Source organism: Microcebus murinus, chromosome 23 (assembly GCF_040939455.1).
Source record: "Microcebus murinus isolate Inina chromosome 23, M.murinus_Inina_mat1.0, whole genome shotgun sequence".
Taxonomy (NCBI): Eukaryota; Metazoa; Chordata; class Mammalia; order Primates; family Cheirogaleidae; genus Microcebus; species Microcebus murinus.
The window spans coordinates 12,722,962-12,745,724 of record NC_134126.1 but is presented as its reverse complement, the minus strand read 5'-3'; the positions used below and the strand labels follow the sequence as shown (position 1 = coordinate 12,745,724).

The following is a 22,763-nucleotide window of genomic DNA, read 5'->3' as shown; positions in this document are numbered from 1 at the left end:
TTCTAGATTCTGTCCAGCTGGTCGTTCATGTATACTCAAGCCATAGGACGTGGCTATCCTGTCCCTGCAGCCCTGGCTCAGGGACAGAGCTGAAATGTCCAGATTGTCATAGAAACTTGGATATCTGAGCTTGTTTCTGGATGGTGATACATGGAGAGAACGTCTTGGAGAAAAGGTGTTAGGCGGACAGAGAAAAGAGATGCCCGCTGAATTTATGCACCAAAACCCAGATGGGGCACTCGTGCTTCATTGATCAGCATGCTCTTTGCAACCAAGAAAGAAAGCAGTTGAGTCCGACAGTACGAGGTAAAAGGCTGTCAAGGAAGAATAACAGTAAGTCAAGAAACTGAGACTGCGGAGGCCCACAGCTAGGAAGGGAGAGGAGGAAGAGGGGTTACGTGAAAGAAGCCGATGAGAAATAGGAGAACAAAAATAATGCACAGGCCGGAAACTAAGAGTTTCCCAGTGTATCCAACAAGGAAAGGGGAGGAAGATGAATTAGTCAGTTGGTCATTCAGCCATTCAACAAACAACAAGAGCCTGATTTATGACAAGTGTAACAACTCACACTTCCAGACAGAAGTGAGCCTCATGAAAACAAACTTGTGTCTTAGCCTTCATTAAAAAAACGTCATCTTTACCATCTCCAAACATGAGAGTTTTGACTGGAATATTTAATTACCTGAGTCCATTGCCACACGTGTGAGGTACTTCACCTCAGAACGTTGTGATGACAGCCAGAGATGGAGGCGAAGGAGCCTGAGGGAACACTACGGAACGGGACATGATTCCCTATGTGGTTGACATAGGTGCGACAGCCGTCCCTGCTTGTCTGCGGGTTGCTTCAGTTTCTGCTTGTCTTCAGTTTCCCACAGTTAGCAAGAAGGCTGAGAACAGTACAGTAGGAATCCTGAGGGAGCGAGAACACACTCACATAACTTTTATTACAATATATTATTATAATTGTTATATTTTATTATTAGTTATTCTTGTTAATCTCCTACTGTGCCTAAGATATAAATTGAACTTTATCAAAGGTATGTATGTCTAGGAAAAAGCAGTATATATGGGATTCAGTACTGTTTATGGGTTCAGGCATCGCTGGCGGTCTGGGATAGAATCCCCTGCAGATATGTGGGGACAACTGTACTTAAATAAATATTAATAAAAACGATGATTAATGGACAGTGGGATACTACTATCACCATCTGTTCCTCCTGCTTCCAGTCCTGTTTCTCCTCTCCTAAGTTCCAGGCTGTTCTTGTAACAGGGCCTGTGCCCTCTTCTCTGCTGATAGTTTTGCCTCAAAACTCACTATCAGTTGTGTTAAAAAAAGACTTCGGGCCGGGCGCGGTGGCTCCCGCCTGTCATCCTAGCTCTCTGGGAGGCCGAGGCGGGCGGATTGCTCGAGGTCAGGAGTTCGAAACCAGCCTGAGCAAGAGCAAGACCCTGTCTCTACTATAAATATAAAGAAATTAATTGGCCAACTAATATATATAGAAAAAATTAGCCGGGCATGGTGGCGCATGCCTGTAGTCCCAGCTACTCGGGAGGCTGAGGCAGGAGGATCGCTTGAGCCTAGGAGTTTGAGGTTGCTGTGAGCTAGGCAGACGCCACAGCACTCACTCTAGCCTAGGCAACAAAGCGAGACTTTGTCTCAAAAAAAAAAAAGGACTTCATCTGCCATCGTGGTCTGCAAAATATTGACAGCATCCTTCCCGTATCAAAGTACAGGGACACTTCCTGTGTGACACCACTCAACAGCCTGCGCCCGGCCCCCTCCCCCCAGTGCAGCCTCCCCCCAAAGTCAGAGTGTTCCTAACCCCTGTGATGGGGGCCGCACAAGGATTCCAGTAGGTGGCCAAAGACAAAGGTGAACAAAAACATTCTCTGCCCCTCGAGTAAGGAAGGCAAACATGTCGCCCAGAATTGCCAAACAACATGGTGGTGTGATGGGCAGACCATGAGAGGGGCAGAGACTGAGCTCCCTAAAGCTACAGTGGGAAATCCCACTTGGACATTTGATATTGGAGCCAGATCTTAAAGACTAAGCAGGCTGGGGAGGGGGTGCCCAGGAAGAGAGCAGCACATGTGTGAACGCTGTGGGGCACAAGGAGGACCCGCCTGTTTGGGACACAATGGGTGCTTTGTCCTGTCGGGTCGTATTTGCTTGTTTGGTAGTAGAGGGTGCATGAACCACCCCTTAGTAACCATTTTCTGTTTGGGATTTTAGATTGATTTTTTTTTTCTCATGCCTGATAAAAACCTTGCAGTGTAAACATTTGTACATATATTTTTAACAACTTTATGGAAGTATAGTTTACACACCATAAAGCTTACTCATTTTACATGCACAATTCAAAGATTTTTTAGTAAGTTGACTAAATCGTGCAACCATCACCATGCTCCAGTTTTAGAACGTTCCCATCACCTCAGTAAGATTTCTCTGCCTGCTTACAATAAATCCCCCTTCTCACCTCCAGCCTCGGGGAACCAGTACACATATTTTAAATATATATGTATACTTGGGGTTTTATCTTCAAATCTGATTTCTATGATACAGATCTTTTTATGACTCTTAATACATGTTGCCAAATTGCTTTTTGAAGCAGCCATACCATTTTGCACGGGCTGCCAGCAATGTACAAGAGTTGCATTTCATTCTACACTCTGCAAAATTGGGTATCACTATTTTTAAATTTCTAATAATTTTATTTCTTACTGTTTGGTTACTAGAAACAGATCATTTTTCTGTTTGTGTGTTTCCTGATTTTATTTTGTTTTAAATGTGTTTTCAGTAGTGCATTTTCTTTTTCATTGGGATTCTCTTGCTGCTCATTTTGTTTATTTGTCTGAGCTTCTTTTATTGCTCTCACCATTTACATGTTGTATGCTGCTGGTATTTTTCCCAGTGTGAGTTTTGTCTTTTTATTTGGCTTCATTTTATTATCATTTTTTGACATGCAAAGGTTCGTTTTTTACGTGTCCAAATATGTTAATATTTTTCTTTGCAATCTTTTCACATTCCTTTAAGGCTTAAAGGGCTGTCTCCTCCGAGGCTTTGATGAAAGTTCAGTATTATGTTCTGATATATTATTGTTAATTAGATTTAACACGTTATCCTGGAACCTGTTGTTTCTGTGATATCCTTTGTTGGATACTTAATTCTTACATATCTTAAGGTGTATTTCTGGGATATCTTATTCTGTGCTGGTGATTTTTTTTTTTTTGATGGGTCTATATTAAAAAGAACGTGGGAGAACTGATGCACATCCAAGGGAGGGAATCCTTATTAGCAGGTAATGAAACCAGCTGTGCTGTTAGTCTGGAAAGACATCCTCTGGCAGGGTGTAGGCTCTGCTGTTTTAAAGTTTTCATGGTCTTGGAAAATATCTGACATGTTCTAGCAGGAAAGAGAAGGCTCTGTCCAGAATGTGGTCAGTAGAGGTCCATCCTGCATTAGATGGGGGGTTAGATAGGAAAAACTCTAGTTCCCCTCCCAACTCCAAAGTTTTAGAATTCTCTACATTTTTTTAATCTATTCATTTGGTCAACAAATATTTATTAAGTATCTAACATGTGGCCTACACTACTCTAAGTCCTGGGAATGCAGAAGAATAAGTTTCTGCCTACTCGGAGCTTCTATTCAGGGGGAAGATAGTAGAGAAATGGATCAATATAAGGAATATAATTAAAATGAAGCAGAGTGAGAAGTGCTAGTTTCTATAGAGTGTTCAAGGAAGGCAATGAGGTGGCCTTTAGGCAGAGATCTGGGAAATGGGAAGCAATGGATGGGGGGGATTGGGGGCCATGGAGCTGGCCAGGAAGGAGGAAGAACAGACACCCTGGGCCCCCATGGTCCCCATGGTGCTTGGCTTACGTGAGGATCTGAATGTAACTGACTGATCCAGACATAGGCCCAATTCCTCACCTAAACAGCTTTATTAACTGTTGGATCACTTGGCCTATTTTTCAATGTCATCTTAAAAGCAATAATTTTTTAAGTATCTACCATGTGCCTGGCTTTGCCAAACATTTCATGTGTATTACTTATAATTCCCATAACAATTCTGCAAGTCTTACTGCCTCCACTTTACAGATGGGGAAACAGACATTCAAAGTGTATGTATATTGGGCTGAATACACACATGTCTACAGAAATGTGATAGACTTCTGTAATAAAATCACACCTGAAGCTGGCTAGCCAGTCCCAGACTATTCGTCTGTTTTAAACCCATGGAGAAAGAGAACTTTAGGCACGTTGGAGGAACAGTTTCTTTATTTGAAGTCACACTTTGAGCTGTTCTCTTTAAACTAGCAGAATTTAAAACTAGGATAATGTCTTTTCCTTTACCACTCCTTAATATCTCTAATTCTTAGCCTAGACACTTCAAACAAAAAAATCCTTACTCTAGAACCTTAGAAATGTATATTCTTAGTTGACCTAAGCTTCAAGTTTCCAGGAAAATAATCATATAGATAATGGAAGAAGATACAGAAGCCTATACACAGAGTAGGGCATGGTCAGAAAAATTTGGGTAGGCAAAATCCCCTTGGGACTTTCTGAGTCTACACCCGGACGCCCTGATGGTTCTTTCAAACAGCCCTTCCTTGCCAGCATCGCTAGGAGTTTCCATTCTTCCAACTTGGTGGGGCCTCGTGGGGGTCTTGCTCTCTGAAGCCTTCAGTTCGTCTTTGCACAAGGGTGGAATTGTGACGAACAGTCCCCCATTCTAAGTGAGCAAAGAATCTTTACAAAGACTTCCATTTTGGGTCCTCTGAAGGGGGAAGGGCACACATCAGCTAAGAGAATTGCTGTGTAGCTCCTGAACCCGCCTCGGTCCCATTTCCTGCCTTCTGACAGCTGACTGTGTTAAGATTCTCTTTTTAGCACACTTCTTTAAAAATTAAATGAGACATGAAGTCATGTTACAGAAGCAAGCTCCCTGCCCTGGCCTGCGGGGGGCCAAGGTGCAGATGGAGCCCCTGTGGGGCTGACATGGGGCCCCTCCAATAACAGTTCTCTCCGATCCCTTTTATTTAGTTAGTTATTTTAAAATCGATACATAATAATTATATGAATTTATGTGGCACATGTAATATCTTGATACATGCACACAATACGTAATGATCAAATGAGGGTAATTAGAATATCCAGCAGCTCAAACATTTATCATTTCTTTGTGTTGAACATTTCAAATCTTCTCTTCTAGCTATTTTGAAATATACAATACCTTGTTGGTAACTGCAGTCCCCCAACTGTGCTACGTAACACTGGAGCTTACTGCTTCTATCTAACTGAATGTTTATGCCCATTAACCAACCTGTCTTCTTCCCCCTGTCACCCTTCCCAGCCTCTGGTCACCGCCATTCTCAAGTCCCCTTTCTTTTTTTTTTTTTTTTTTTTTTTTTTTTTTTTTTTTTTTTTTTTTGAGACAGAGTCTCACTTTGTTGTCCAGGCTAGAGTGAGTGCCGTGGCGTCAGCCTAGCTCACAGCAACCTCAAACTCCTGGGCTCGAGTGATCCTTCTGCCTCAGCCTCCCGAGTAGCTGGGACTACAGGCATGTGCCACCATGCCCGGCTAATTTTTATATATATATATCAGTTGGCCAATTGATTTCTTTCTATTTATAGTAGAGACAGGGTCTCGCTCTTGCTCAGGCTGGTTTTGAACTCCTGACCTTGAGCAATCCGCCCGCCTCGGCCTCCCAAGAGCTAGGATTACAGGCGTGAGCCACAGCGCCCGGCCTCAAGTCCCCTTTCTTAGAGCCGCACTAGATGGCCATATGTCTGTGACCATGTCTTCGTTTGGATGTGTCTTGATTTAGAAGTTTTCTGTTACCAAAATATTTGCTTCTCAAAGATGCTGACAGGTGATGATAACAAAGATGAAACTGAATTGAATTTGAATTTAGTTGTCAAGTCACTACGAGAAGGCAAGGGCCAGCCCTGTGGTTTGGGGCTTCTCTGAGATTTCCCCGCAAGCAACAGGGCTCCACTTTCACCCTGCAGAACTGATATGAGAAGTAAATGAAATTAATATCTGCAAATGCAGTTTTCTTCCTCTTTCTCATAGTAAGTTTAATTTCAGAGTAGTAAATATTTGAGAAATCAAAGTTGCAGAGTCTTGTGTTTGTGCAGAGGTTTTATATAGCTTTGTCTCTCAAAAGGCAGGGTGGGGGCCCAGGAGCACTGCCAGGAGGCATGCAGAGGTGAGGCGACCAGGGATTGTGTGAAAACACAGCTTGGCACGGCTGCCCACAGGACCTGGCTCTGCCTGCAGGGCGCTGTGGCTTTCTTAGACTGGACACTCACCGTGACATCCCAGCAGTAGCCCTGCCTCCCTGGCCACGGCTTCTGTGCAGCTAGGCCAGCTGAGACTGCTGGGGTGGAGGGTGCAGTTCTGCCTGGGCACCTGAGTTCTGTCCCCTGGGCAAGTGGCCAGTCGCCTCTGCCCCAGTTCTACCACCTTTGGTGGAGACTGGGCCCAGTGGCCTTTCCACCTCCTACCCTCGACCCCACTGAACACGGCCCTGGCCCTGTTGCACACAGCTCCCAGCTCCGTCCTGGGGCTGGCAGCCTCTCCCAGTTCCGCTCTTGCCTGTTGCAAGAGCACTCCCTCACTCCCTTCCATCTCATTTCTAAAGCTCCAAACAACTCTCTCCAAAAAGAAGGGACTCCCAGTGAGTGACTTCTGCATTCATCCAACAAGTGATTTCTCTTCCAGATTGTATCAGCCTCTTGTTCCCATGTTGGTCAAAATGTTAGCCACAGTAGCAAAAAGAAAGGAACCTCCAGAAAAATATAGCACCCCATTGGGCAATGGCGGCTTTACCTCTACCCACAGCCTGGTGTGGCTGTGAGGGGACAGGGGGGCTGGGCAGAAAGGCCTCTCCCCTTAAAACACCCAACTTTGGCCCTTGGAGGCCCCTCACTCCCCCCTGCCCCTGAATCGTAGCTGCTTCCTCAGCTGTCCGTTCCCCTCGTGCCGGGGGCTCTGCCCAGGGCTCAGGTCCTCTCCCCGGCCCATGCTGCCATCTGTCTGCAGAGCACAGCCCAGGTGGTCATGTGCCTTGGGCCCAGGGAACCTTCCATCAGCCTGTCGAGACAGGACTCAGCACATGGCTCTTGGGTATGCCTACTAGGCAGAATAAACGACAAAGATTTGAGGGAAAAAAATGGTGGGATGGGGGATCCTTTCTTATAGTCTGAAATGGCCCTTCTGCTGCAAAACTCTGTGTAACTCATTCACAGAATTAGAGACATCACTTTATCAACGAGTATACCAGTTCCCGGGTGTCTGTGTGTATCTCTCTGTCATTCCAAGCCCTTCCTCATGGATGAGGTGCCCTCTGACCCTCACATTGGCTGGCCGAGCCTTTGATGTGATTTGAGGCCTCATTTTGACATAGGAAGTGAAGGGACTTCTGTTTCTGCCATAGAAGCTTTATCTGTGTACGTGGGTTCCGGCCTGTCTGAGGTGCGAGGCTGAGGTAGAAGGAAGGGTTCTCTGACGCCTGTCAGATGACAGCTATGGCCACAGTCCTCACTCACCTGTCAGCCACAAGAAAGACCATCCCTATTCCCCTGCCAGGAGACCGAACGAATGTAAGGTTTATAATAACAGCAATTACGATAATAGTAATAATAGAAATAGTAGTAATACGCGCAGCTAACCTTTATTGACTACCTGTCAGACAGTGTGCTTTTTTCTGTTTAATCCTGATCATAATCCTATGGGATGGAGATCATGGTTAGCCCCAGGAAATCAAAGACCTGTAATCTTCCCGATATCAAACAGTGTGTGTGTACATACATACACTGGGAATGGCCTCGTTCCTTTCCTAGTAAAACCTCCGTGGAAACTCCACGAGCACTGCCTTTCCTTTCCAGCTGAAGGCCCAGCGTCCGTTTGCAAAGCTACTCTCTGGATCTCGTGAGTTGGGGACACGTGGAGAGCATCAGTTGACATCTGCAGCATCGTGTTGATATGTTTGCGTGTGTCCTGTTTCCCACATTGGGGAATAAACAATGGTCAGGGACTTCGAGGTCTTTCTAGCTCTCTAGCATGTGGCACAGAGAGTGTTTCCTGAATGGTCTGGCCAAGGCTAGGGATAGCATCTGTTGCTGGGGACGGTCACTAAGTGTGCCCTCCTATTATCAGAAATATTGGTCAACCAGCTTCTCTGATCAGGCAAGGTCATATACAGCAAGTAAAACAAGCCTAGAGATGACACCAGATTCAGTCCAGGGCTGGAAGTGAGCAATCTGACTGTGGAAGAAACCAAGACATGGTAAGTAGTGAATCACATTCTAAGAGAACAAGCAGTCAGGGGCCATTTAGCGTGGGAATAGGTGACCCTTTATGCTTCCACAGGCCTGAAGACTTCATCATGGGGCAGTACTTTTTATTTGTCAAGCACACTCATGTCCATGCACACATATATGTGTATAAAATATACTCTGGGTACCATTTAATCACTTTATTGCTATTAACTCATTTAATCTTCAATAGCCCTGTGAAGTAGGTACTGTAGTTATCTTCATTTTATGGATGAAAAAACTGAGGCATAGAGAGGTAACTTGATCAAGATCCCAGAGCCAGGAAGTTACAGAGCCAAGATTAGCACCCAGCCGCATGACACAATAATTCATTATGATGACACTTAAATATTAGATCATTAAATATAAAATGTCCAATTTTGAATCAAAAGTGTAGTTTATTATATCTCAAATATGAAGCAGTACAACTAATCAAAGTATGCACCTAAACTATCAACACAGTTTTGCTATCTTAACAATAGTGTGTTTATTCCGGCAGCAAAGAATCCTGGAGAGCAAGTGGCGATGAAATCGCCAAAGGCGTTTCCCATAGCTTGTTGAGAATTGACTAGTTTTCCTTGCAATAAGTGGTCCAAAGCCCAGAAGAAGTGTTAGTCAGTTGGTGCAAGGTCTGGTGAATACAGTTGATGACACAGAGTTTCCAAGTCCGGTGTCTATAGTTTGAGCAGCGTTGTTTGTCATCATGTGGTTGAGCATTATCTTGCAAGAAGATTGGCCCATCTCTACTGAGCAGTCTCAGCTGCTTAATGACAACAGTCCTCATCATTTCATCTAACTGGTTGCAACAGACATCCGCTGTAATGGATTGACCAGATTTCATGAAGCTGCCTTGGATAATACCAGCACTGGACCACCAAATAGACACCATTAGCTTTACTTGATGAATATTCAGTTTTGGACTGTGTTTTGGCACTTTATCTTTATCCAACCATTGTGCCCAATGCTTGTGATTGTCAGAAAGAATCCATTTTTCATGAGTAGTGAGAGATATGGATCCTTTTTCAATCTTCTACATGTGGCTATCCAGTTTTTCCAGCACCATTTATTGAATAAGGATTCTTTTCCCCAGTGTATATTGCTGTCTACTTTGTCAAAGATCAGATGTCAGTATATGGATGGTTTTATATCTGGGTTCTCTGTTCTGTACCATTGGTCTATGTCTTTATTTTTGTGCCAGTAACATGCTATTTTGGTTACTATAGCCTTGTAGTATAGCTTAAAGTCTGGGAAAGTGATGCCTCCAGATTTGTTCCTTTTCCTTAGGGTTGCTTTTGCTATTCAGGCTCTTTTCTGGTTCCAAATGAAGCATAGAATTATTTTTTCTAGATCTATTAAAACTGACATTGGCATTTTGATAGGGATTACATTGAATCTGTAAATCACTTTGGGTAGTATGGACATTTAACAATGTTAATTCTGCCAATCCATGAGCATGACATGTTTTTCCATTTGTTTATATCATCTGCAATTTCCTTCCTCAGTGATTCATAGTTCTTTTTGCATAGATCTTTCACAAAAATTAATTCAAGATGGATAACAGACCTAAATCTAAGACATGAAACCATAAGAATTCAAGAAGAAAATGTTGGGAAAACTTGTCTGGGTGTTGGCCTAGGCAACGAATTTATGAAGAGGATCACAAGGGCAATCACAGCAACAACAAAAATAAATAAATGGGACTTCATTAAATTAAAAGACTTCTGCTCAGCCAAGGAAATAATCAACAGAGCAAATTGACAACCTACAGAATGGGAGAAAATATTTGCTAATAACTAAAATCTATAAAGAACTCAAGCAAATTAGCAAGAAAAAAATCACACAACCCCATTAAAAAGTAGCCAAAAGACCCGAACAGAAGCTTTTCAAAAGAAGATAGACTAATGGCCAATAAACATATGATAAAATGCTCAAGGTCACTAATCATCAGAGAAATGCAAATCAAAACCACAATGAGATATCCCCTAACCCCAGTGAGAGAATGGTTTTTATCAAAAAGTCGAAAAACAATAGTTGTTGGTGTGGATGCAGAGAGGAACACTTATACACTGTTGGTGGGACTGCAAACTAGTGCAACCCCTATTAAAAATTGTATGAAGATTCCTCAAAGAACTAAAAGTAGACCTACCATTTGATCCAGCAATCCCACTACTAGGTATTTACAAAAAGGAAAAAGAGTCATTTTGTAAAAAGACACTTGCACTAGAATGTTTATTGCAGCACAATTCGTAATCGCAAAGATGTGGAATCAACCCAAGTGTCCATCAGTTCATGAGTGGATTAATAAAATGTGGTATATGTTATACCATGGAGTACTACTCAGCCATAAAAAATGAATTAATACCTTTTGCAACAATCTGGATGGAACTGGAGACCATCCTCCTAAGTGAAGTATCACAAGAATGGAAAAACAAAGCCCACATGTACTCACCATTAAATTGGAACTAGTGGATCAGCACTTATGTGCACAGATGGAAGCAAAACTCAATGGAATCGTGCAGGTAGGAGGGGGGAGGAGGCAGTGGGTGAAATCATACCTAACAGGTACAATGTACACTATTTGGTGATGCGCACACTACTGACTTTGACTCAAGCAGTACAAAAGTAATCAATGTAACCAAAACATTTACACCACTGTAATATTGTGAAAAAATAAAATAAAAAAGAATCCATTTTTCATCAGACGGAACAATAACGGTGTAGAAATGGTTTGCCTTTATGTTATGACAGCAAAGTAGGGCATTTAACAGCAAAGAAGGGCACGCTTCAAGATAATTTCTCTTCTGGTGCTCATTTAATTCATGTGGAACCCATCTGTCCAGTTTCTTTACCTTGCTGACTTGTTTCAAATGGTCCAATATTGTTGGAATAGTAATGTCAATCCTTGCTGCTAATTCACACATAGGTTGAGATGGATTTGCTTCCAGTCCAGCTTTCAGGTCATCATTATCCACCTGGTTGTCCACGTGGCTCATTTTCAAGATGAAAATGACCAGAATGGAACTTCTCAAACCATCGAAGTACTGTGCATTCATTAGCCACGTCCTTCCCAAACACTTTGTCGATATTTCGAGCTGTCTGTGCTGCACTGGTTCCACGACAGAACTCATATTAGAAAATAACACAAATTTTGACTTACCTATGGTTTTGCAAAACTTGCTCTAAAAAAATGTGAAAGATAATCACAAACCAAAACATGCATTTGGAAGACTGCGGATGTACCTTCACAATAAAAATAAAACAAGAAGTATCAAAGTGAAATGTCAGAGATAACAACTGTCAAACCTGTACTTAAGGAAATCAGACATTTCATACTTAATAACATAATATTAGGATAATGTGAAATATTTTCAATATACAGATAATGTGACAAAGAAAACATGTAATACATTTGAGAAATAGTTATATGCAAAATTATTATTGCCTGTAAGTACTGGCACTTTTAGGAATAAATTCCAGTTATTTAGAAATTTCTGTTTTTAAAAGAATATTTTCACTCAAAATTAGAGCATGTAGTGTGGCATTTAAAATGAAAAATTTCTACAGAAGTGCTTCATTATGAAAAAAAAGAATAAAAAGTAAATAAAATCAGCAAAAAAATAAATAAAATGAAAAATTTGAAGGATGTAAATAATAACAATTAACACTTGATAAGGACTTTTTATAAAGCCCTTATCTATGACATTGAGAGTAAGTGCTTTTGTCCCGGCTGTCTGCCATGGATTATAGACCAAGAAAGCCACAGGTTTTGACCAAGACAACCTGGGTAGGTCAGATGTGGAGTCTTAAAGCCCAGTCCCAACTGTGTTTTCATACAGCCCTAGTGGAGAGAGGATAAAATATATTCAAAAGTAACCATTCTATATAGTCCTTAAGCCTATATAACCATTCTATAGTCTATTCTATATAGTCTATATATTCTATATAGTCCTTAACCTGTTTTGTTAGCAAATGAACCAAAAGCATCAGCCTTTCTTGTGCATTACACACATACCAAGCATAGTCCCAGATGTGTTAGACATATTTAAAGAATCCCTGTTTGTTGTTTTGTAATCCATTGTGGAGTGAATTAAAACTAAGACATCTCTGGATTATATGATCTTCCTTGGGAAAATCTTAAGTTCCAAACATGGGGCGGTAGCTGTAAAATATGAGCTGCTGAAATTTCATTCTTCCTGATGAGAAATTGGTCTCCTGAATGGATTGTTCATTTGGCAATTTCTTGGTCAAAGGCTGCGTCTTTTATATAGCTATTAAAGCATAAGTTCTTACCAATGTATAAAGTAAGGGCTTATTTGGAGCTTGGTGAAACTTTCATGCCTTGAGATACATATAGCCCATAAATCAGCCAAGATGTATTTATCACCTACCTATCTTGTGCCTAGTGGTCATTGATAAAGGCTGGATTCTCTTGCAAGGAGACATATACAGAGTGAAAACTGATTACAAGTAAGTGTTTCAGGCTCTGCTTTGAATTTCTCACTCATGTATTCTTTTTTTTTCCTCCAAGGGTCGGGATTACTGTTCGGAAGAAGAGGATATCACATAGCACCGATTCTACCACACGAACCAGGAGCTACTACTGTGTAAATAGGTTACACCCCAGTTGAAATCTTTGCAAAGGTCGGTTCTCTTCAACAAACAGCACAGCAAAAAGAAGATCGTTCCATACCGTATGCCCCATTCAATTACAGTGTTTCTTAATGAACTTGCAAAGGAATATTGCTAAAAACAAAAAACTGTTATCGAACTTTCTTTGTTGCTGCTAGTTAAAACTTGTTGCAACTTTTCACTTCTCTCGTGTCCAGGTATGCAGCAAAATTCTGCAGTTTCACCTTAAAAGATACTGTTGGTTTTACAGATGTTCTCCAACCTATTTTCTATAAGATGAGGTAGTGGTGAACTCACATATCAAACTTCTCTTCTAGACCGGTTCTGCTTCTAAGACAAGCATCTCCTGCCCTCTCTCCTTCCTCCCCGTCTCTCCCAAGCAGTGCAGAGACGGCCTGAGCCTTGCTTCTCACTGGCAATGTTGAGCTTTGGAGATGGGATGGTTGCTATGGCAAGCCTTGGTTCTCTGCTTGGAAGAAGTAGAGAGGCTGTTAGCAATTAAAAGCATGTTGTGATATGACTCCCGGAAGTGACATAGGAGCAAGTGGCAGGTTGTTTCATTTAATAGGTATCTTAATCAAGGATTCAGCTTGCAACATTGGCTTTTGCTCAGATGCAGATGGAAGTGTGATCATAATCATTTTGAATCCCTCTTCCTCACTTTTTTTTCTAAGAAAATAAACATTTTACTGTTTTTATGTATCCTTGTCTTCTCCCATTCATCCAGCTCAGTGTTTTAAGATGATCCCTGGGTGTGGAGGTCGAGCCCTCCTTTGCAGCGACACTGATAATTGGCCTAACCGGCTCCCTCCACTTCCACCAACAATCGACCAAACGTGAGCAGGGTCCTAAGTGGTCCCGAGAGGTGAAGGGACATCCCATGACTTTTTAGGAGGGCCTTGAAACCACCCTGTTACCTTTCATTTCATGAGCAAATAGACCATCTTATTTCGTAATCCTCCCCCTTCAAAATGCTCCACGAGCCTTGCCACTTCCTTTTTCTCTTACATCCAGCCCTGGATAATACCTGAGAAGTGTTTGGCTACTCGGAAGCATGGTACATTTACACTGGTGATGATGTTTGGAGATGAGAAAGCCAAAACCCCTGGCAGTGGTGGGGAATGATGACTGTGTGTTCAGTAGAGTTTATTTTTCCATATTATATGAAGAGAATGATCTCTTCTCAAAGACAGAAGTAATATTTTTAACAAATATTGTCACAAGTAAATAGCAATCAAAAGGAGAAAATAACTTTTGTATTTTTTTAACGTGTTTGATAGCTTTGACGGGGGTTCTCTTTGTTACTTTCAGGGGAGGGCACCCTGTTAAATGCCATGCCAGCAGTCGGGGGCTGGGTTGGTCCCACGGAAACGCAGGAGCACTCACTGTGTGTGTCTCTCCTTTGTGGTTGTGAATCCGAAGGGCCTTGGTGTCAGCCACACTGCCACCCTGCAAAGGGTAGTTAAGATGTTCCCTGTGAATTTGTCCTTGCTGAGAAGATGAGCCCTGACTTTAAAACCTATCCACATAATTGATGTCACCACTGATGGGTTCATGGTGAGATTCCCTGTCTCCTTCTAGACCTGGGGCAGCAAACGCAAAGGGCAGGAAACTCAGTCAAGTGCTGTAGAAAATGGACTCAAATATTAGCAACAAAAATCCCTTAATTCTTTGAGCCAGCAGCAGCTATTTTGGGGAGCAGCTGTGGTTGTTACATAAATAGAGATGCAGCCAAAATTTTAGGCTTTTTATCCTGCTTGAAGCAGAAAAATGCAGGGGGAGTCAAGTCGCCTAGGGTTTTAGGTTCCCTCCCCTTCTATGGTTTTTGGCCAAGTGACCAAAATAGTTTTCCACAACTGTAAACGAACTGCTAAGCCCCACCTCAAACTTGGTCACTGGGAACTTTGTTCACTGTTTTAGGGATGACTTTTTCCAGCATTTCTTGTTCTTATCAAGCAGGAATGAGGCAAATGCTGAGCGTCTTCCATCTGATTCCTCTACTTGGTGTCTCAGACAGTGTCTTCCCGGAAAATCACCACCCTCCTACCGAACAGGAAACATGCTCATCCCGTGTTTCTCGCAGTCATGTTTAACATTTTGACATGTTCCACGTGTACATAGAACCAAGTGTTTCTTGGGAACCTGACTTTTGAGTGTTTAATAAAACCGGAAGTGTCGTTCCCATGAACTGGTAGCTCTTCACCTGGAGCTCTGTCTCCCGTGTTTAACCCTGGGTACATTTTTGATGTGCACAAGTGACTTCATCTTCACACACATTTGGTACATCTAGAAATAGATCCGAAAAATGGGGTGGTTGAGTGGGTTGGCATGAAATGCTTGGTTATGTTAACAACACTCAAAACTCTGTTTTCCATTTGTTGGTTTTAATCATAAAATTGTCAAGTGATTTGTGTTTGTACTTTATCTTTTTTATACCTTCTGAAAGGATCTAAAGCAAAAATATTTTGCCTCCCCCCTCCCCCCCGTGTATCTGAACATTAAGTAGATTGCCTCAGATTCAGTGAAAGAAATAATCCAATGTCCCTGCTGGTGGATCCTGCTAGTTATCTCTGCAGGGCTCAGGGAGGGGGAAGGAGGGGGGCAAGGAAGTGGCCTGGTGGGTAGAGGTAGGAAAAGAAAGAGAAGGACACTGAGAGCATTTAGCAGAGAGGGTTGATGGGCTGGCTGTGCCCAGGAGCAACTGGAAGTCCCGCTGCCTGGTGGCCGGTGGGCAGCGCAAGGCCGTCAGCAGGATTTCCAGCTGAGCCACACACGCCTTATGTACTCTGAGCTGCAGAGTTGTAAAAGTCCGTCAGTGTATGCCCAGCTTCCTTTTGGTTGGCAGAGATTCAGAATCATGGAGTGCTGTTCTCACAACTGAATACGTGTTTGTTACAGGCAGAGAGCCTTAAAAGAGAGAGGCTTTACCTTGGTGATGCCTCCTAGCCCCAGGCTTGAACCGTGAGCATGGAGTGGTCTATTTAGGGACACAGAAGGTACAAAGTGCAGAGATGAGAAAGCCAGGTCGGCCCTCAGACACAGCAGCAGCCACACGCACACAGCCTGCTGGGAGACAGGTCTGTCCCCGTCTACAGGGCCCGCGATCTGAGCCTGGGCTTTGATGACTCAGATAAGAAATGGCCTGACGCAGGAGTAGCCTTGGTTCTTACTCCCCTGCGCTGGCACCATCCTCACCACACTGTAAGACAAGGACACGCCTCTGTGTCAGGGGCTCAGGCAGCACTAGAAGCCACCAGGAGCCCCCTTCTCAGTCCCATCTGATGTCGTCCCACTTGGCGTTACAACTTTGTCCTCCTCCCGGCCTCATCCCTTTTTTCTCTTAGGGCCAGATTCTCCCATAAGCCTCCTAGAAACAGAGTCATACCTCCTATGAATTTTACCTCAGTAGCCTGTGACGCAGGTTGGCACATTGATTACGAGTCCTGCTTAGACTTTGGGCAAGAATTCAACAGAGTGTTCCATCTCTACTCATCTTTTTTTAAAAAATGGCAGAATATGTTGGTTTTTGTAGGAAGAAACATCTTCTTGGGTTCTTGGACTCTGATATGTTCTTTAAGGAAGGCTAAGCAATTGGTATCTAAGATCCTCTTCCTCTTCCTCTCACCTCCCCTGAGATTACACTCTGTGATTTTACATAAAATCTGCCTTCCACACTCTGCCCCCTCGAGGGCACCCTCAAGAGCTTTATTTCTTTGTACCTCTCAGAAATTGGTCTTTTTGTTAAGTCGTTTAAAACCCCAGCAAATAAATAAATAAGGCATGGCGTGGGTTGGGGACAGGCACATTCTGGCATCACCAAAAGTTGGCGGGAGGCAGAAGCTTTGGCCTCTCGATGTCCCTGCGTGGAGCCTGGGGACAGTGGCTTTCCCACTGCAGATGTGGCAGTAGGAAACCTCCCGGAACCTCACAGATGAGAGCTGTGAGTCGCCTTTTGCCAGTGAATGGACATGTTTTTCAGCAGCCACTTTTCTGTATGTCTCTGGAAAGGGATGGAAAAGCTACGGTGCAAAACGGGGAGAGTGGGTGAATATATTTACCTTCGTGACAAACCTTGGGACTCGCAATCCATGCCATGTTTCTCAGGAGACCCTTGTACCTTTTCTGGGATGTAATCTAATCTTGGGAGAAGAGGAAAAAGGAGCAAATGTGTGTTATTTACACTCACTCTGTGCCAGAGACTGTGCTAGGCATTTTATAATTGTTTTGTGTAACCCTCACAACGATCCATGAAGTGGATTTATTGCCCCCGTGTTCTAAGTGATACATGTTGAGTGTAGAATGCATCTAGCCGCGTTGAAAGAAGGAAAGGTATCATTCAAGTATTTTCCAATGTTTTGTATCATGACTGCACCCTTTGCAACACTGTGAAAACAACCCCATGGGGGCCTCTGCCTTCCAGAATCTCTCTTTGGCTCATCTCCAGTTTGATTTCCTCCTGGGGAGCATTGTCCTGGCCTTCCCTGGCTGCACACACATTGTCCTGGCCTTCCTTGGCTGCACACACATTGTCCTGGCCTTCCCTGGCTGCACACACATTGTCCTGGCCTTCCCTGGCTGCACACACATTGTCCTGGCTGCACACAAGCCAGGAGAGGCTACTGGCTAGCAGGAGGACGCCAGTGCCCAGAAGGAAAAGGCTTTGGGAATTCAGGTGCGTCTCTCCTCCTGGAGCCCTCCCGGCATCTGGAAAAGGACCCTGGTACTTGTGCAGTTAGACGGCAGATGCAACTAGAACAGTCTTTTCTGAGTGCTATGATTTATTTCCTGAGTTCCCAAGTCTTATAGATTCATCACTGGCTGCATCTTTTTAAGGTTAAAAGCCTTAACCTTCAGAGGGGCTTGGGAGAATCTGTTCTCCAACCAGGGAGGAAAGACAATGCCTGGACAGACCATTGGCTTGCATTGCCATCCTTCTCGTGGGCTAGGTTTTGATGTCTCTTCTTGATCTCTGGGCTGGAGACCTGTATCTTCCAGGCTAGTTTAAGCACTGAAACTAGATGTGAATCTCTTTCAAGACTGTAACTATTTGAGTTAGCCATATAATGACTTAGTTAGTCATTTAAATAACTTGGTCCAAAGTCAGAAGAGCCCAAGAACTCTCCAGAGTTCCTCTCACTGCATCTTAGGGCACATCCTCTAAAGCCATTGAAATTGTGAAAGGTGCGGCCAGAAGGCATCCACCCCCACCCTTACTTAGCTTGAAAAAATCAAAAGAGCTCCTGTGTGTAAAGGGGGTGATGTGGCCAGTTTTCCTTTAAAATCTGTCCCCAAGATCCTGCTTCTTGCTAACCTGGCAGCTGTCATACTCCTCCAAGATGATGTGGGAAATGGTTCTTATCTCTTGGAAACCAGAAAAATTGCTTTTATGCAGGAGATTCACCTCAAAACTGAAAGCCCCATTCTGATATTTTCTGCCCTCTCTGCCCTGAATTCTCCCTTCTTCTCTTCCCAGAGGTTATTTTTAGCCCAAGGCTTTGAACTTGATTAAGACTTAGAGGCAGTAAAAAGAACATCCTAAACTCAGCCAGAGATGCCCTAGGGTCGCTAGGGTTGGAAATAACTTCAGAACCTGAGGGGGCCACGTGGCATTGACTCAGAGTGAGAGAATAACTCTGGGTTTCCTGGATTTTCAGTCCAGACCTTCAGGGACTGTTCTGTCTTGACAGGCAGATGAGCAAGGGGAGTTTCGTAATAGATTTCAAGCCAGCTTTTCTATCCAAAGCAAGATGCAAATTCATAAAAATCACTATCTCTTCTCCTGGACCAGAACCAGGCAGCTGCCTTATTAGGCATCTAAATTTGGATCCATTTTCTTAACACACACGCATGCAAAGATACGTAGATAAAGAAAATATACTTTATTGTTGAAATACTTCAAGAAAGAGCTGTGTTTTGCCTTTCAGTAATCTCAGATAATGTCTAGGAAAGTATTAGTATAACTGCAGAAATACCAAAACAGGAAGAACTAGTGATCACTCTTGCAAAAGTTTGAATTTGACTCCAACAAGAAGACTGAGTTCTGCTGGTGGGCTCACCTGCGCCCCCCTAAACCAGGATGCCCGCCCTGCTGCCTCTGTGTCACTCACTGGGCCTGTAGCCTGGGTGTCCTGGCTGCACCCTTCCAGCCCCAAGCGCATAGAGGACACGTCCCTGAGGATGTGGGCCTGGGCCAGCTCCGTATGACACAGCCACAGCGTTCTCGCCCACTCTCCCTCTCATCCGTGCGGTCTTGACTCTGGCATTCCAGCAGCTCCCCTGGGACGCCCTGACAGCAGTGTGTGGAACTGGGAGTCCCTTCATGTAGGTTGACCCAGGTGTAGCATGTCTAGCATTGCCTGTACCAGTCTTGAGGACTCATTCATGGAGCAGATTATTTATGGAGCCCCTGGTACAGTCCGGGCACTGAGCTGATTGTCAGCAACTCACAACTGAACCAAACCAGCTCCCACCCTCAAGGACCTGTCGGTCCTGGGGGAGGAAGCGTGGAAGTGGCCCGGTAGAGAAAAGGACTGGGTGCTGTGGGAGCATCTCATGGTAGCAGCCGGCCCAGCTGAGGGAATCGGGCTGAAAGAGGTGACATCAAAGCCCAAGCTTGTCCAGGGACTGATGAGGAGCATTGCAAAGAGCCCCAGAAGAGGGTCAGTGTGGGCCAGCCAGGGCCTGCGTGCAGTAGAGAGACTGGAGCAGTTGAGGAGGGAGGCAGGAAGAGCAAGGGATAGCGACAAGACAGTCAGCTGGGCCAGCCCCATATGGCTCCCAGGGCTGTGCTGGGGTTCAGAGCATAAATAAGAGGCTTAGGTGGTGCTCTACCCTCTGCCCCCCACTGCCAGGGGGGTGAGTAGTCGTGATCAGGGCCAGGGCTCCGCGCCTCGCTGTGGAAATGCACAGCTGCTTGCTGGCCTGGTTCATCCCAGCGGGTCCCCTGTCCCCACTCTGCCTGGACTCCTCCTGCTCTCGCCAACAGCGATTTGAATTCAGGGGCTTTAACCTGGGCTGGATCTGGTTTGGAGACATAAAGGGGACAGCTCTGGGTCATCCTGACCTGTCTTTAGAGCCACCAAGGGTAAAAATACCTCCTGGGACGAGGCTGGCCTAGACCCAGGGGTGAGAGCGCACCCTAAAATAAACGTACGGGAAGCAGCAGAGAGCTTCCCTGTGTAGTGTGTGATCCTGGCCACAGGCAGCTGTTCTTGGACAGCCTTCCCCTGGATTAGGGGTCCCATACACCTGGTGGCCACGCTTCTGCTAAGTCTCAAGTGCACGTCTGAGTCCTGCCAAAGAAAGGGGATATTTTTTAAAAATTTAAAAACACAGATGCACTGTGCGCAAATGGAAAATGCCCACAAGCCTAGACAGCTGGGGAGGGCCCGGTGGGGCCGGGGCTACCGGAGCTGGGAGCTCTGCAGGTGAGTCAGGGAGGCTCAGAGACCAGCAGCATCCCACAGTGGAGACAATTTGCAGTGCCTTTCAGGTTTTCCAAAGAACCTATTCAGAGTTCAGAGTATTGTGTTTTTTCTTTCTCCCCACCCACACCCCCAAAAAAATAATTAGAAAAATTTTTGGAGGAAGAAAAAGCATTAGATGCATCAAAATAGCAGCTGTAAACCAACATGGTTTCCAGAAGCTCAAGTAAAAGCTCAAACAGAAGACAGTTCCCCTGAGAGGTTGGAGGGATTGGGGGCTGAAGGCAGTTTTCCTAGCTGAGTGGCTCTGGCCCTCTGCTTGGGGATCCCAGATGGCCCCTGCCACTCCTTGGGGCTGACTTCTTTTGCAAGACCCTCACACTTGCCCTGCTAGGGGCAGCCCAGCATACTTGACAGCAACGCCAGCCTTCTGGACCCTTGGAAAGATCTTAGCTCAGACACCCACTCTTTTCCCAGATAGTCCTCTGGCTCTTGAACGAGGAATTTCTAATTCTGTGCCTAGTGGCTCCCACTTGAATATTCCACGGGCCTAGGTGTCTAGATCAGCATTTGGCCAGTGGCGATCCTGATGCTGGAAAATAACAGAACCTTTGGCCTCTAACTCACTCACTTTAAAATTAGAGCCCTGGAAGGACCCCTGGGGGCTGTGTGGTCATGGAAAAGAGGCCAAGTTGGCCTTAGGGCGCCCGCTCCCCATTTTCCGCCCTGGCCCACTCCCCACTCTTCTCCACCTCATTGCCAGGAAGGGATCGAAATGCCTCCAGCCAGTCGCCAATGTCTGCGTATTTGTTCTTCCCAAGGATATTTGCATTTGATTTAGGAACATGGCCTTATATTCAAAGAAAACCTAGTAGCAGGATTACAAGGCATAAGCTCTCAATCGGGTGCAGGAGGTGTCCTGGGGCATCGCTCTTCTGAACACCTGCGAAGGCTTCCTCAGGTGAGCCCGGCAGCCCAGAAGGGCGGCCTCCCCGACCACGCTGTCTGCACACGAACCCTGTAACGGGGTGGGCACCATCTGTCTCGGTCACACATGCCTGCCAGCACAACTTTGTGAGATGCACCCCCTGTATGTTTATTCATTTGTTTAAAGCATATAGTCCTTTACTTTTGTACTAACATGTTAGGCACATTATAAAAAGTACGCAGCATAGAAATTTTAAATGGATGAGATGCAAAATATTATAAACAGAGGTTCTGGCATTTTCTCTCAGAACCCCAGAGGGGGACCATGAGTACCTCCTGGTAAGTGCGCACCCCACTTTGAACACCACTGCTTTAGTGCAAATCGGCGCACCCTACTGGCATCCCAAACCACTGTGCGGCCCTCCGCCTGCGGGAAGGCAGACTCCCCAGGAACTTCTAATCTGGGAGATGAGGCAAAAAAACACAAACTCACTAACAGCATAAATTTAAATGATTCGAAACCCTGATAGGAGAGCTGTCCCTAGACAGTAGTGGCTGCAGGTGCTCAGCAAAGCTCAGCATGCTGTGCAGAGCAGGGGTTGTTCATCCTCCCTCTCTGGGTCTCCAGGAAAGGACACTGGTGATGTCGCAGCTCTCTCCTGATTGGAATTCTTTGAACCCTCAAAGTGCTTCGGCAGTGCCGCTCCCCACAGCACCGTGGGCCCGTGTCGCTTGAATACTATTTTTGATTTGACCACCAAGATGTTAATGGTGATTCTGTTCCGTTTTGCAAAGGATCTGAGAAAGTGTACAGGTCTAATTATATATACATATTTATACATGTGTATTTTTGTTTATTGTTACATTTTGACATTGGACTTTCTATTAAATAATTTTTAACAGTTGGCCTGGCTTTGTTCTCTTTTTTTTTTTTTTTTTTTTTGTCTTTCTTCTTTTCTGTATCCCAGGGAGACTGTTAATAAATGTCTGCAAAAGACCCTGCTGAGGTCCTTGTCCCTCCTCTCTTCTGCCTTCTTCCCCACTCCGTGTGCGTAAGGGCTTCTCCTTTCTATGCGCGTATGTTCTTCTGTTTTTAGAAGATACGTGCTACGTCAGGATCCTATTTGGAAGGAAGGTCCCCAACCTTGTTTTCGTCTCCTCCAACTGCCCCGTGCTGCCCCAGGGCACAAAAGTTGCGAATGGCACAGAAGTTGCGAGAACAGGCAATGGCACAAACTGCTGCCATGAACCTTTCCTCCTGCGCACGCCCGCCCCACGCACAGACGTGCGCATCTGCACGCACACGCGGTCCTCTCTGTGAGGGCTTGAACAAGTGACTTGACCTTTCTGAGCCTGAGCCAACTAGAAGCAAAAGTTTTCTCATGGGTCTGATTTGAGGGGATCCCTTAGTAAGTGCTGAATAAACAGCCGCCTGTCTCACGAAGACTCCTCTTTTTGCTT

The 22,763-nt window shown here is 44.7% G+C and overlaps 1 protein-coding gene across 1 annotated transcript in view; it reads left to right on the top strand.

Annotated features, from left to right (window-relative positions):
• Positions 1–22,207, top strand: part of C23H1orf21 (chromosome 23 C1orf21 homolog) — a 243,175-nt gene extending 220,968 nt beyond the window's left edge. Inside the window, exon 6 of the mRNA XM_020284377.2 lies at positions 12,851–22,207. Coding sequence (XP_020139966.1) covers positions 12,851–12,889 — 39 coding nt within the window. The 3' untranslated portion in view covers positions 12,890–22,207. The remainder of the gene's footprint in view (positions 1–12,850) is intronic.
• The last annotated feature ends 556 nt before the right edge of the window (positions 22,208–22,763 follow it).